Source organism: Corvus hawaiiensis, chromosome 26 (assembly GCF_020740725.1).
Source record: "Corvus hawaiiensis isolate bCorHaw1 chromosome 26, bCorHaw1.pri.cur, whole genome shotgun sequence".
NCBI classification, from domain to species: domain Eukaryota; kingdom Metazoa; phylum Chordata; class Aves; order Passeriformes; family Corvidae; genus Corvus; species Corvus hawaiiensis.
This window is the reverse complement of record NC_063238.1, coordinates 33,320,732-33,333,234: the sequence shown is the minus strand read 5'-3', so window position 1 is coordinate 33,333,234 and position 12,503 is coordinate 33,320,732. Positions and strand designations below refer to the sequence as shown.

The window sequence follows — 12,503 nt, the reverse complement described above, 5'->3', positions numbered from 1 at the left end:
TGTGTGGATCCTGTGTGCTGTGCTAGGGATGAGGCACTGCAGAGTACCACAATCACTTCTCAAAATGCAACTTCAGTCAGCAAAACTAGCTGTTAAGTTGCTTTTTAAAATAGGCATTTCTGGCATTTCTGAAATTTTACTCAAGATCGCAGAAACATTAGGTAATACCACCCAGCTCTTCCCCCAGAGCATTGCTCAACATTGTCTTGGCAGTTGTCTTCCCTTTTGTCAAGAGCCCTCCAGCCCCACAGAGAAGCAGCACAGTTAATAATGCTCTACCTCTTGTCCCTCAGGACACTGAGACAAATGGATCTGTTTAGCTTTACTTCATGGTTCTCTTGCTGAAAAGAGAAATGAGGTGGCCTGAAATACGTACTTCATACATACATTAAAATAAATATCTTTTACACTTCTGTGCTCAGTTTTACAGACTGCCGCTATTAACTTGTGGAAGAAGAATATCTTTCTACTCCAGTACCATTAAATAATTGTCATCCTGGAATGATGATTACCCAAGATTTACTGAGCATTTTCAGTGTCCTTAATGCCATGTAACCATATATTTGGCATAAAATGTGTGTCATGTGAGGCTGTGCACTTTGGATTTAGTCACAGATAGTGCACTGACTCTCTACATAGTAGTGCAGAGGGTGAGTGTTAAAAACATTTAAGGAGGATATTTATGAAGCAGTAAGGTGACACACAGTTTCAGAAACAGAACTTGTGGAGCAGCACTGCGTACCAGCTGTGGATGAATGCTTTTGTGTTTTGCCTAAAGAAAAAATGTGAAGCTAAGAATTATTTCTCTTCCTATTCACAGCCTCCCATAATCAAAATAGAAAAAATCCTCACGTCTTATAGTTGAAAACAGTATTTCTTCTCCTCTTCCATTTCTTGTATCTGCCTTTCTTCCATTTAACTGTTCTTTTTCCTTTAAGACTTTGTCACACAGAGATGGCCTTTGGTTTTTAACCTGTAACATGTTGTTCCCTTTTTAAACATTCTGAAACAGCTATGTAGGGATGCATTCCTCTTGAACTTGAGGATGCCCACACTTAGGGAAGTAGACCATGTTCCACTGTCTAAAAATTCATGTACCTATGGGTTTTCCGGTAAGAGAAATCCGTGTCTGATTTTCTGTCAAGAAGGAAGCTATTACAGAGTTGATAACCTTTTGCGGAAATTTGTGCATCATTTCCAGCAGATTGTTGTGGTCCCTGTGGGATAAAATTCACTTCAGTCTATGCTTTTTTAGAATATATTTATTCTCTGAATTTCTTTAGGTCTCAGCTTTATTCGGTGATGCTTTAGTTTTACTTAGAAATGGACAAAGAATTCTAAACAGAGAATACATAACTTTGTTTGACTTCCGCTTCAGATATCAGTCTTTAATGCTTTTTCTCTCTCTATTACAGTTTACTCCATCAGTCATGTCTCCATTAATGCATAGAGGCATGAAAACAGATTTTAGTTAATTGCCATGTGCTAGCAATCAACTTTTATTGGTTTGGGATTGGTCTTCAGTTGAAGAATGACATTTGGGAAGCTTGGAAGAAAGGATAAGTTGTCTTTTGTCTGTCAGAGTGCCTTACAAAGACATTGTTTTGCCTGTTTTCAGACATGAAAGAAAAGCCTTGCACATGATTGTGCTTGCCTGTATAATGCGATAGAAGAACACTCCAAACCTGCCTTTTCTGGGATACACACAGCCTCTGACATGAAAGACATGACAGAGCCAGTAGTGGAGATGTACTGGGCTCAAGTTAGTGATAGGAAGGACCTCAGCTCACAGAACAGTGAAGAGAAGTTGTTGTAACTTAGGCAAAGCAATCCAGGGGCAAGACTGACTCAGCACTGTGCCAAGAAAAAGGCTTCTGAAGAAACAGGAAGTTCCCTGTTTTACACTATTCTATTGTTTATATTTGTCACTGCATTAACATGAACTGAAACAAATTTCAGCCTGTAATAAGTGGATTGGAATTTGCCTTTCTTATCTTAGCTTCAATTATGTCTTCTTGGAATGGGTCTGCTGGTTTCAGGGGATGAACAGCGGCATCCAAACCTCAAAGGACTGAATTACCTTACACCATAACATGTAGCACAATAGAAGTTATTCTTTAAATTGAACTAATTCCACTGTCTCTTCTTTACTACAGGTGGTGGATGTGGACTTTAAAACAGTGTGTCTCAACATCTCATCCTCAACTATCTATTTTTAATCTGATTGCACTACGAAAGAAAAGCTGCTAATGGGATAAATGTTGAGACTTTACAAGAACTGACTTGAAGTACCGAAAGCCATTATTATTATTATTATTATTACTATTATTAATCGAGAAGAGCTCGAAGCTAAGTCTGTATCTGACCAGTCGTTACCATTTTCACGGTAACAGTCATGGCAAGTAAACGAAAATCAACAACACCGTGCATGGTCTTAGCCAATGAGCAGGATCCAGATCTAGAAATGGTATCAGACTTGGAGGAAGGACCACCTGTGCTCACACCAGCAGATAACCCTACAGCAGAGAGTGTAACAAGTGATGAGGATGTTCATGAGTATGTGGATTCAGACAATCAGAAAAACACAAATAAAGTAGAAGGTGGTTATGAGTGTAAATACTGTACTTTTCAGACTCCAGATCTCAATATGTTTACTTTTCATGTGGATTCAGAACACCCCAACGTAGTATTAAATTCATCCTACGTTTGTTTAGAATGTAATTTCCTTACCAAAAGATATGATGCCCTCTCAGAACATAATTTGAAGCACCATCCTGGAGAGGAGAATTTTAAATTGACCATGGTGAAACGTAATAACCAGACAATCTTTGAACAGACAGTAAATGATCTCACTTTTGATGGGAGTTTTGTTAGAGAAGAAAATGCTGGACAGGCTGACTCTTCTGAGGTCCCCTCTTCAGGGATTTCAATTAGCAAAACTCCTATAATGAAAATGATGAAAAACAAAACCGAGACTAAACGTATTGCTGTTTTCCACAATGTAGTTGATGACATTCCTGGTGAAGAAAAGGGAACTGAAAATGACCCAAACTCTGAAGAAGTAGTAGAAAACCCCCCACCGTCTGTTTCTGAGTCAAAACCAAGTCATTCAGTTGTTTGCAGTGCAGCAGACATGGCCGGAGCAGTCGTGACCCCGGCACCAGTGCTTCAGCCTGGGGTGGCACAGGTTATAACAGCTGTTACAGCTCCACAGACCTCAAACCTGATTCCAAAAGTACTAATACCTGTAAATAGCATTCCAGCCTATAATACTGCTTTGGATAACAATCCTCTTTTGCTTAACACCTACAACAAATTCCCGTATCCAACCATGTCAGAAATCACTGTTCTTTCCACTCAAGCTAAGTACACGGAAGAACAGATTAAAATATGGTTTTCTGCCCAGCGTCTGAAACATGGAGTGAGTTGGACACCAGAGGAGGTGGAGGAAGCAAGGAGGAAACAATTTAATGGCACAGTGCATACTGTGCCACAGACAATTACTGTTATTCCAGCACACATTTCTGCCGCTAGCAATGGTTTACCTTCAATTTTACAGACATGCCAAATAGTTGGTCAACCAGGACTTGTTCTCACTCAAGTTGCAGGTACAAATACATTACCAGTAACAGCCCCAATAGCTTTGACTGTAGCAGGAGTCCCAAACCAAACACAGTTACAGAAGAGTCAGATTCACAGTGCTCAGCCCGTTGCAGAAACCAAACAAGTAGCTGCCATTCCAGCCCCTCAGCCTATCAAAAATGAATCCACACTGATGAATCCTGACTCCTTTGGCATCCGAGCAAAAAAAACTAAGGAACAACTGGCAGAATTGAAAGTCAGCTACCTTAAAAATCAGTTTCCTCAAGACTCAGAAATTGTTAGACTTATGAAAATAACGGGCCTTACTAAAGGAGAGATCAAAAAGTGGTTCAGTGATACACGCTACAATCAGAGAAACTCAAAGAATAATCATGGGATTCATCTCAACAATGATTCATGTGCCACCATTGTTATTGATTCAAGTGATGAAATGAATGAGTCTCCAACAGGAGTCACTCCGCAGAGTAAGTCATCTTGGGGTACTTTTCCTGAATTTGCCCCACAGAAATTCAAAGAGAAGACTGCTGAACAGCTGCAAGTCCTCCAAGCAAGTTTTCTTAATAACCCTGTCCTTACTGAGGAAGAGATGAATAGGTTAAGAGCCCAAACAAAACTGACCAGGAGAGAGATTGATGCCTGGTTTACAGAAAAAAGGAAGTCAAATGTCTTGAAGGAAGAGGGAGCTGACATGAATGAAAGCAATGCTGGCAGCTCAAAAGAGGAATCTGGAGAAACATCTGCGGGAGATGGAGCAGCAGGAACAAAATCAGGGTGTTCCACTTCAAGCAAAATAGGCAAAAAATCACCAGAGCAGTTGCACATGCTCAAAAGTTCCTTTGTTCGTACTCAGTGGCCATCTCCACAAGAATACAACAAGTTGGCAGAAGAAACTGGGCTTCCAAGATCAGAAATTGTGAGCTGGTTTGGAGATACTCGCTATGCCTGGAAAAATGGTGGATTGAAATGGTATTACTATTACCAGAGCGCTAATGCAAACAGTCTGAATGGCCAAGGCTTTGCAAGGAAGAGAGGGAGAGGAAGACCAAAAGGGAGGGGGAGAGGGAGGCCTCGGGGGAGACCTCGGGGAAGCAAGAGGTTAAATTGCTGGGACAGAGGTGTGTCTGTCATAAAATTTAAAACTGGAACAGCAATCCTGAAGGACTATTATATGAAGCACAAATTTCTTAATGAGCAAGACCTTGATGAACTGGTAGCCAAATCTCACATGGGATATGAGCAGGTCAGAGAATGGTTTGCAGAAAGGCAAAGAAGATTAGAACTTGGAATAGAGCTGTTTGATGAGAACGAGGAGGAAGATGAAATGCTGGACGATCAGGAGGATGAGGAAGAAACAGATGATAGTGATACTTGGGAACCCCCCAGACATGTTAAGCGTAAACTTTCAAAAACGGACTGATGTACCATTTGGAATCCAGAGGCCAAAAACCTATGAATTAGGTTTGATGTTACGGTGAAGAGCCAAATGATTTTTCATGGCCTTCAGTTTAGCAAGCAGCTGCTTAGCATCTTCCTTGCACTCAAGATGGGCAAGATGCTACCTGTGCAGGCAAGAACTGTTTGCTTTGTTGCTACAAGAGATGAACATCCTCGGGCCTGGCTTGGGACAGGGGGTTACAAATCAGATCACGTTCAGCTCCTCCTTTTCCACATTACCAATGGGAAGGTTCATGTTCATCATACACTTGACTGCTTCTCAATATTTAATTGCCTTATGTTGTTTAATTCCAAAAAAACACAGACACTTTTTTTTGTTGATGTAGGAGAACATTGCCTGCTCGTGAAGGAGAAAAACACAAAAACATTAGATGTCTTTTTGCAAAGATCACTTCATCTGAAAGGTTTCAAGGCCTGGGTTTATTTCTTAAGGAAAGCATTGAAAACAAAAGAGAAGGGGAAAAGTGTGACAAAAGGAATCAATGAACTTAGGGGTGAGGATTGATTGGTTTAAGAAAATAAGGTGATGTCTGCACCTTTTGCATTTCTTCAGAGTGTTTTGGGTTTACAGAACTTGGACTGAAATGTTCCTTGTTGATAATTATGAGCTAACTGAATGAGTCTGATGCTAGAAGATGCTTTTTGTTACAGTTAATCAGTGTATCCCACATCAGTCTAATTTAAATGCCTGACAGACTTGATGCAGTTAATAGTAACACTCAATTCTACCTTGTGCATTCTTTCCTTTGTTGGAAATGGTAAAAGAAGTATCTATAGTTCTAGGAAAAAAGAGTAATTTCTTGAAATCTGACACTGAGTTTTAAGGTTAACATAAGGCAAAAACTGCCTAAAAGTTGTTCAGAGTTGCTTAGAGGTTTGTAAGAATACCCAGTTACAGAGACGAAAAGCATTTTTTGGTGCTAGTAAGAAAGGTTTTCAGGTAAGTTGTGGCAATGACATGGTGTTCTAATTCACAAATAAAATGAAGTTATATGGCTTTTAGATGCTTAGGACTTACAAACATGTTAGTGTTTAATTGTTCTTTAGTGATAGCACAGTTGAGTGATTTGTGTGCAGGTTTAACTCTAAAACATCCTAATTGTCAAACTTGCCACTGTGCTGATTGCTCTTAGGACTACTGGGTGAACACACTTACTTCTAGAGATGGTTTGATCTACCTGAACTGAATTCCAGAAGTAGTTTAATCTGATATAAAACATTCACATCTTAAGTAAGTGTATATAAAATAGGAAAAAAAAAAAGCTATTTGGTCTCAAGACCGTGAAGTCATAGTGCAGTTTGAATTAGCAACTAAAAACAATGGGCCAAATTCACACAAATTAGTTTAGGCAGATGTTTGGCATCCTAGAGAACTGGTACTCTGAGGAAGAGTAGTTTCTATTCTTGCTACTGCCAGCCTGCACTTTTAGGGATAAGTTGCTTTATATTTAGATGTCAAAAGATGATGACAAATTGGTGCTGCTGTCACCAGCATTGTCTGCTTTTACATTGGCACTAATGGAATGGATACTAGCGATCTTCTTTTGCACATCTGTCAGCATCTTCTCTGTAGGCTTCTGCATCTGATGACTAATGAAAACAGATTATTGCAGAGAAAATGGGTCCTAATGTCTCCCCATCTCCGAGAATTTATTATAGAGTTCTAGAATTAGTCTTTCTTCTGGACTATAACTGTCAAAAAAACCCAAGAAATCCCTTTTAGTCATGATTTTCTGAAGCAGAGGAGTCTATGTTAGATCTGGTTTTCATATCTGATTGTGAGCGAAGCCCAGGCCAAAGTAAGAAAGGGAATAGTGTCTGACAAAAAATATTGTTAACCTCCCAGACCTTCCTCTCTGGACTCTTGTAGCTGCCCTTCTGCTCACAGATTGAATCCCTGAGCTGCAGGAGGATGTTTCATATGAAAGCCATTTACTGGGGTGACCTCTTCTGACTGTTTAAGATTATTGGAGAGAAAAAGGCAATAGCTTATGGTATATGTCACAAATTTGATTATGAAATTATTCCCTGGCTCCCAAGGCTCAAGTTGGTGAGGCACAAAGTGGCCGGCATTGCTAGAGAGGAATAGCCAAGAATCCCTCACTTTAACTTCGGAGTGGGACAGAAGCAAACCCATGTTGTCAGCATATTTCATGGGAGTGTTTATGACTCTGCATGTGAGGTGGTACGAGAGATCAAGATCTGCCCTTTTCAGCACGGGGTTGGGAGGGATTCTGATTTGTCTGGTAATGGTGTGGATGAGGCTGTTGCAGATGCCAGCAGATACAAGAAAGACTCACGCTAGCTTCAAGCTTGTTGGGAATACAGGGTCAAAACTCTGTGCTTGCTGAGTAGGAAAGAACAAAGCTAGAAGGAAAAGAGATGCTATTTTTATGTTTCCAAAAATATGAAACCAAATCTTTGGGAATATGCCTGTAGCAAGCAAAATCTGGAGTTGACTTAATCCTTGAAGTTGACCCAGAATTAATTTTCTTAAAAAAAAAAAAGCCCACAGAAAAAGCCAAAACCCAGAACAACCAAGCAGCCTGTCCAAATAAGTATCTCCATTTTTGTTAGCAGAGATTTATTTAGGTTAGCTAGGAATTCTATCTTCTTTTAAAAATAAGGAAAAAAATAAAGATCCGAGTTAATTACATTATTAAACTGGGATATTTTCCACTTTGGCGATGTTCTATTAAACAACACTCAGCTACAATGGTAGGCCTTAGTACATCTGGTCTGAAAAACACAGGAAGAGGAAATACATTGTTTATTGGACTAAATATAGTTGGATTGGAGGTCTTCTTTCAGTAGAATGGTCAGAGACAGTGGCTGATGCATACTGGGCCAGATCTTCAGTTTTTGTAAATATTAGAGTTCCGTGTATTCCACTGGTTATAACAGTATTTACAGCCCAATTATCTTTTTGCAGAATATTAAATTTAAGTTAAACCATGTGCTGTGGATCAGCTAATGAGAGATGCAGTCGACATGTTTCCTTTGGGCTACATGCACATTTTAAGCCTTTCAGTTGTGCCAAGGATGAAGAAAATCTGGGTGGGTTCAGCCTGAAGACAGAAGTTGTATGTATTCATCATTGCCCATAGTCTAACTGTTACTTCTGTTTGAACAGAGTCCATTAATTACCAGTCTGTTTCATGTTTACAGCATGTATATATTTGCACTGCATACTGGGAGAGAGGCAAACTCCTTCCAGAGGCCTCCCGCATCAGGACTGACAGGGGAAGCATTGGAAAGTGCTGTGGTCAGTTGTATCTCTGATTGTGGTCATGGCTGGTGGGAAGTCAAAGCTGCAGTAACAGTGGTTTAGCCCAGATTCATCTCAGCCACTCTTAGGATGCTGTGGGCATTGTACAGTCACCCGGGAGAAACAGAAGTGGCCTGGTGGGTGGAAAGGATACGGCACCTTCTCATTCTACCAGTCACATCCAGGAAACTCCCTGAACTTAAGCACATCAGCAAGTCTCTTAATTTATTATGATTCCGAGCCCCTCTGTGCACCCCTGCAAACCTGGCTCCCTCTTGTAGCATATGCACACCTGGAAGGTGTTTCGGAAGCCGTTTGGACTGAGTTATATTGGCAATGGGAAAGGAAGGGGCAAGAAAATACGTCTGCCATGGGGTGAGTGTCCACGTGACTTTTTGTTGATTTTCCTGCGTGGTAAGGACTGTGTATAGATGAACCTGTGGTACCTTTTCTGTGTTTCTGTGGAGCTTTACCTCTTAGGTTTGAACACATTATGAGCCAGACTTCAGACTTCATCTCATTTACATTGAGATGAAGAAACTCTGTTCTTGCTTATATCTTGCCTCTGGGTGGCTGGTTTCTCAGTCTTTGTTGGGACCACTACATCAGAATTCAGTTGTGAGCATCAGTTCCTTTGGAGCTGAGCTAGTGCATTCCTCTTCATCTGCTGTTTCTGCCAGGAGTACCTGCTGTCATGATGCCAGTTGTGCTGTCTCTGGAATTCAGCTAAAGAGAGAATACAGTTAATCCTGTGCCAGAATGGAGAGGGAAAAGAGCTAAAAGAAAGAAAGCACTGTTGCAACCAAGGGAGACATCACCCATCACAGTATCATCCTGCTTCATGGCATGTTTCACTCTCACTTCTGAGTGCAGTGAAAGAGCACAGTTCCATCTTAAACAGAGCTGTCTTCCCAGTATCAGCCTCTCAGTGACCCCAAAGTTAGTGTTGGAAAAAAGAAAGTCAGGCCTATATTCCCCTGGAGGTTTGAATGAACTAACAGTGCTGGCATGTAAGAAGTGAACAGAAGGGAAAATGAAGAAGCTTGAAGGCTCTGTCTGACTTTTGCCTGCCCTGCAGAATTTACTTTCCTAAATGTTGATAAGCAAAACAATTTTAACTCCTTCTGTTCTGACAGAAAGAATAAGTTATTACAGTCACTCATTTTTAGCACATAGAAATTTATGCTTTGTTGGAAAACAAAGAAAAGATACCTAGTACCTCATTATTAGAATTTAGTGTATTATCTCTAATATATATTATAGTAAATGAGGCCCTGCCCATTTTTAACCTTGTCCGGTACCATGTTGAAAACTGCTTTTTCATTACATTATATGTAATGTGTCTGACTGTAGCTTTGATTATCGGGAAAGAAACTCATGCCACGTCCACACATGACATGAAATAATTTTCAAATGTATTACTTGCTCACCTTGAACAAAAGCAGATTTTCTTCTGCTTTCCAAGAAATGCTTGAGGCAGGCAAATGCTCTCCCTTCCCCTCTACAGAGCAAAGAAAGGATTTCTGGATCCCACACAAAGTGATTCATGGCTGTACACGGTCCCCATAGGCCAGAAAGCCCAAAGATGCAGACGTTCTCCTCCTCTGTTTTCCTCTGAAATGAGAGCACAGCAGCAACTCTGACAACTGATCTCTGGCTGCTGAGTAACTAGGCTGTGGTTTAAGGTGGGGAGCGTTTTCTCTTTTGCACTTAACGGAGTACTGTGTATTCAGGCTGGATGTCACTATTTGCTTCTGTAAATATGGTAGTACTGATTTGCGTCCTCCACCTGAGTCCAATACCTGTCTATATTCATATCTCCCAAGGAGAGAAGATAATCTTTAAGCTTCTGTAGTGTTAAACATACCTGCCCTAACCTGAAGGCACAAAGTAGAGTGCAATGAAATACAGCTATTTTCTTTAATTTATTTTTTTCTTTGAAAACAATTTTGCTTGCATTCAGTAGTAATAGAAAGATAGTATCAATGACCAGGGAACAGTAAAACTTTTGAGAGTTGTTTATAATGCCTGGAATGATTGTGTAAATTAAAGATGGGAAGGGCTAGTAGAGGATTCAGTTCCTAACACTGAACAGTGCTGGGTTACACCTGTATTCTCCATCCAGCTTGTGATAGCCTAGGATAAGTAGATTTACCAAGAAGCATGATACAAACTTACAAGGTCAGGTTACTTGAGGTTTGCTGATGTATTAAAATTCTGTAGGAAAATATTTTGAGAATTTCAACAGAAAGTGAAAAATCCCTTTAATAGCTACTAATACACAATAACTCAAATTTCTGCATTTTTTCCCCACTTCTTAAAAGGGAGATTTTGAAGCACAGGTGGGTTATAGGCAGTATTTCCAATTGTAATGGCTGGAGTTCTTGGGGATTTTTCTCTTTCTGTGGTGAAGAGCATCTGCACCTTTTCAGTGAACAGTCATTGCAAAACCAACTCACGCAACATTATAAAATGTAGAGGGATAACTTGAGTATCCTGTAGCACTTTTCATGAATTAAGGTGGGGTTTGTCTGATGCATGTTGATGTCTGCACTGGGGCAAGACACTGTAGTAATCAGTACAGCAAGGAATGCAAACCTGCTCATCCTGCATGCCTGGAGTCACTCAGAAGGAACTGTACCTCAGCTCCATTGACTTACCCTGACGTGCAGACATCTGACATTATAGAGATCTTCTGGCTGGATTGCAGCACTGATGCCTGTGTTGTCGTTAGCAATGGTACTGACCTCTGCTTCCAACTTGATGCTTGTTGGGAAATGAGGCTTTTTTTCTTTTTTTTTTTTCTTTTTTTTTTTTTCTTTTTATTTAGAGCAGGTAGCACTACAGTGGATAAAGTAACTGATCCTTGGTCATAATACTGTGGCATAAAAATGCTTTGGGTTTTCTCAAGTATTTTAGAGATAAGGTTACTGTGTGAACATTGGACTGTGCATAACCTAGAATGTGTTAGGACAGATATTTGTGTCCGGGTTGACGAAAGTATTTCCTTATGCTTATTCAATACTAGATACTGTAGCGGGTTGAGTTCGAAACCGGGCAGAAACACCAATTAAATGTAGTGGTTTTGGTTCAAAATATTCATTACTTACTTATTTTCCTTCTGTGAGATAAGAATTAGGAGAAAAGCAAAGCAGGCACAAACCTTAAACAGTTGCAGTACAATGAAAGAGTTTTATTACTAATAGAATTAAAAGTAAAGAGAAAACAACAAAACAAAATTAAAGCAAATCCCCCCCCCCCCCCGCCCCCCCAGCACTTCTCTCCTTTTACCCAGCTCACACAAGGGATAACAGAACATGGGATGTTAGTCAGTGTTCCAGTTCTTGAAAAGTCTCTCTCTTATGCTTAAGGAAAAAAGGGTTTTCCTTCAGTTGCACGTGGTTCCCAAACTGCCACTAACAGCAGATCCGCCCGGAAACAAACAATCTGCTGTGTGTAGAACATCTCTCCCATGAAAAATCTCACAGTTCCTTCACACTACAAAACATGGGCCATCACATGGGGTTATTCATCTTTTTAAGGATAAGTTATTTTGGCCTGCACACAAAGGCTTTTCTTCACCACAAGTCTCTTAACAGCCTCTTACTACTTCTATATAGCCTGGCATAGGCACTCTTCACAGTCTTCACAGGCACACGAAGATACTCCATCCCCCCATGTTCTTCAAATGGATTAAAGAGACAAACAGTTTGTGGTATTACAGTTTCTTACCACGGCATGCAAGAAGGTTTCTTTTAAGCTGCGCGCCAGAATCGCGGCACCGCCCTCTTTTCTCCCGTCGCCATTTCCAGCTCCGTCCCACGTGACTCACTTCTCTTTCTCTCTGACTCTGACGCTGCCATGTTGAAGAGTGTTCTTGTTCAGGCTTTACGGTGGGGAAAGCCTCGCTCCCTCTGTGCTGCTGGCTGCGTGGTGTCCTCTTCAGTTCGGCACGAAGTGTGCTGGCTGCAGACAGGAGGCTCTGCCGCCTCCCGTTGACTCCGCCGGCTCCGCATGGAGAGGAGCGGGACCCGCCTGTCCCCAGAAGCCGCGCTGGATGGGTTTAGCTGTGGCAGTCCATGGCTGGTTTTAGCTGCCTGCGGCTCTGGGACAGCCCCCCCGCAGTGATCCAGGGTCCATGCCGCAGCATTGGGAAAGGGGGAAAGGGGCAGTGGTC

At 41.0% G+C, this 12,503-nt stretch overlaps 1 protein-coding gene across 3 annotated transcripts in view; it reads left to right on the top strand.

The window, feature by feature from the left end:
• The window catches only part of ZHX1 (zinc fingers and homeoboxes 1), a 29,618-nt gene that overhangs the window by 15,533 nt on the left and 1,582 nt on the right, over positions 1–12,503 (top strand). For 2 of the 3 annotated variants that reach the window (XM_048287084.1, XM_048287085.1), the window contains exon 3: positions 2,157–11,181. In XM_048287084.1, the coding sequence (XP_048143041.1) occupies positions 2,396–5,020 (2,625 nt within the window). In that variant the 5' untranslated portion in view covers positions 2,157–2,395 and the 3' untranslated portion in view covers positions 5,021–11,181. Of the gene's footprint in view, positions 1–2,156; positions 11,182–12,503 lie in introns of those variants that run through there. The other variant, XR_007200020.1, reaches the window with a different exon arrangement.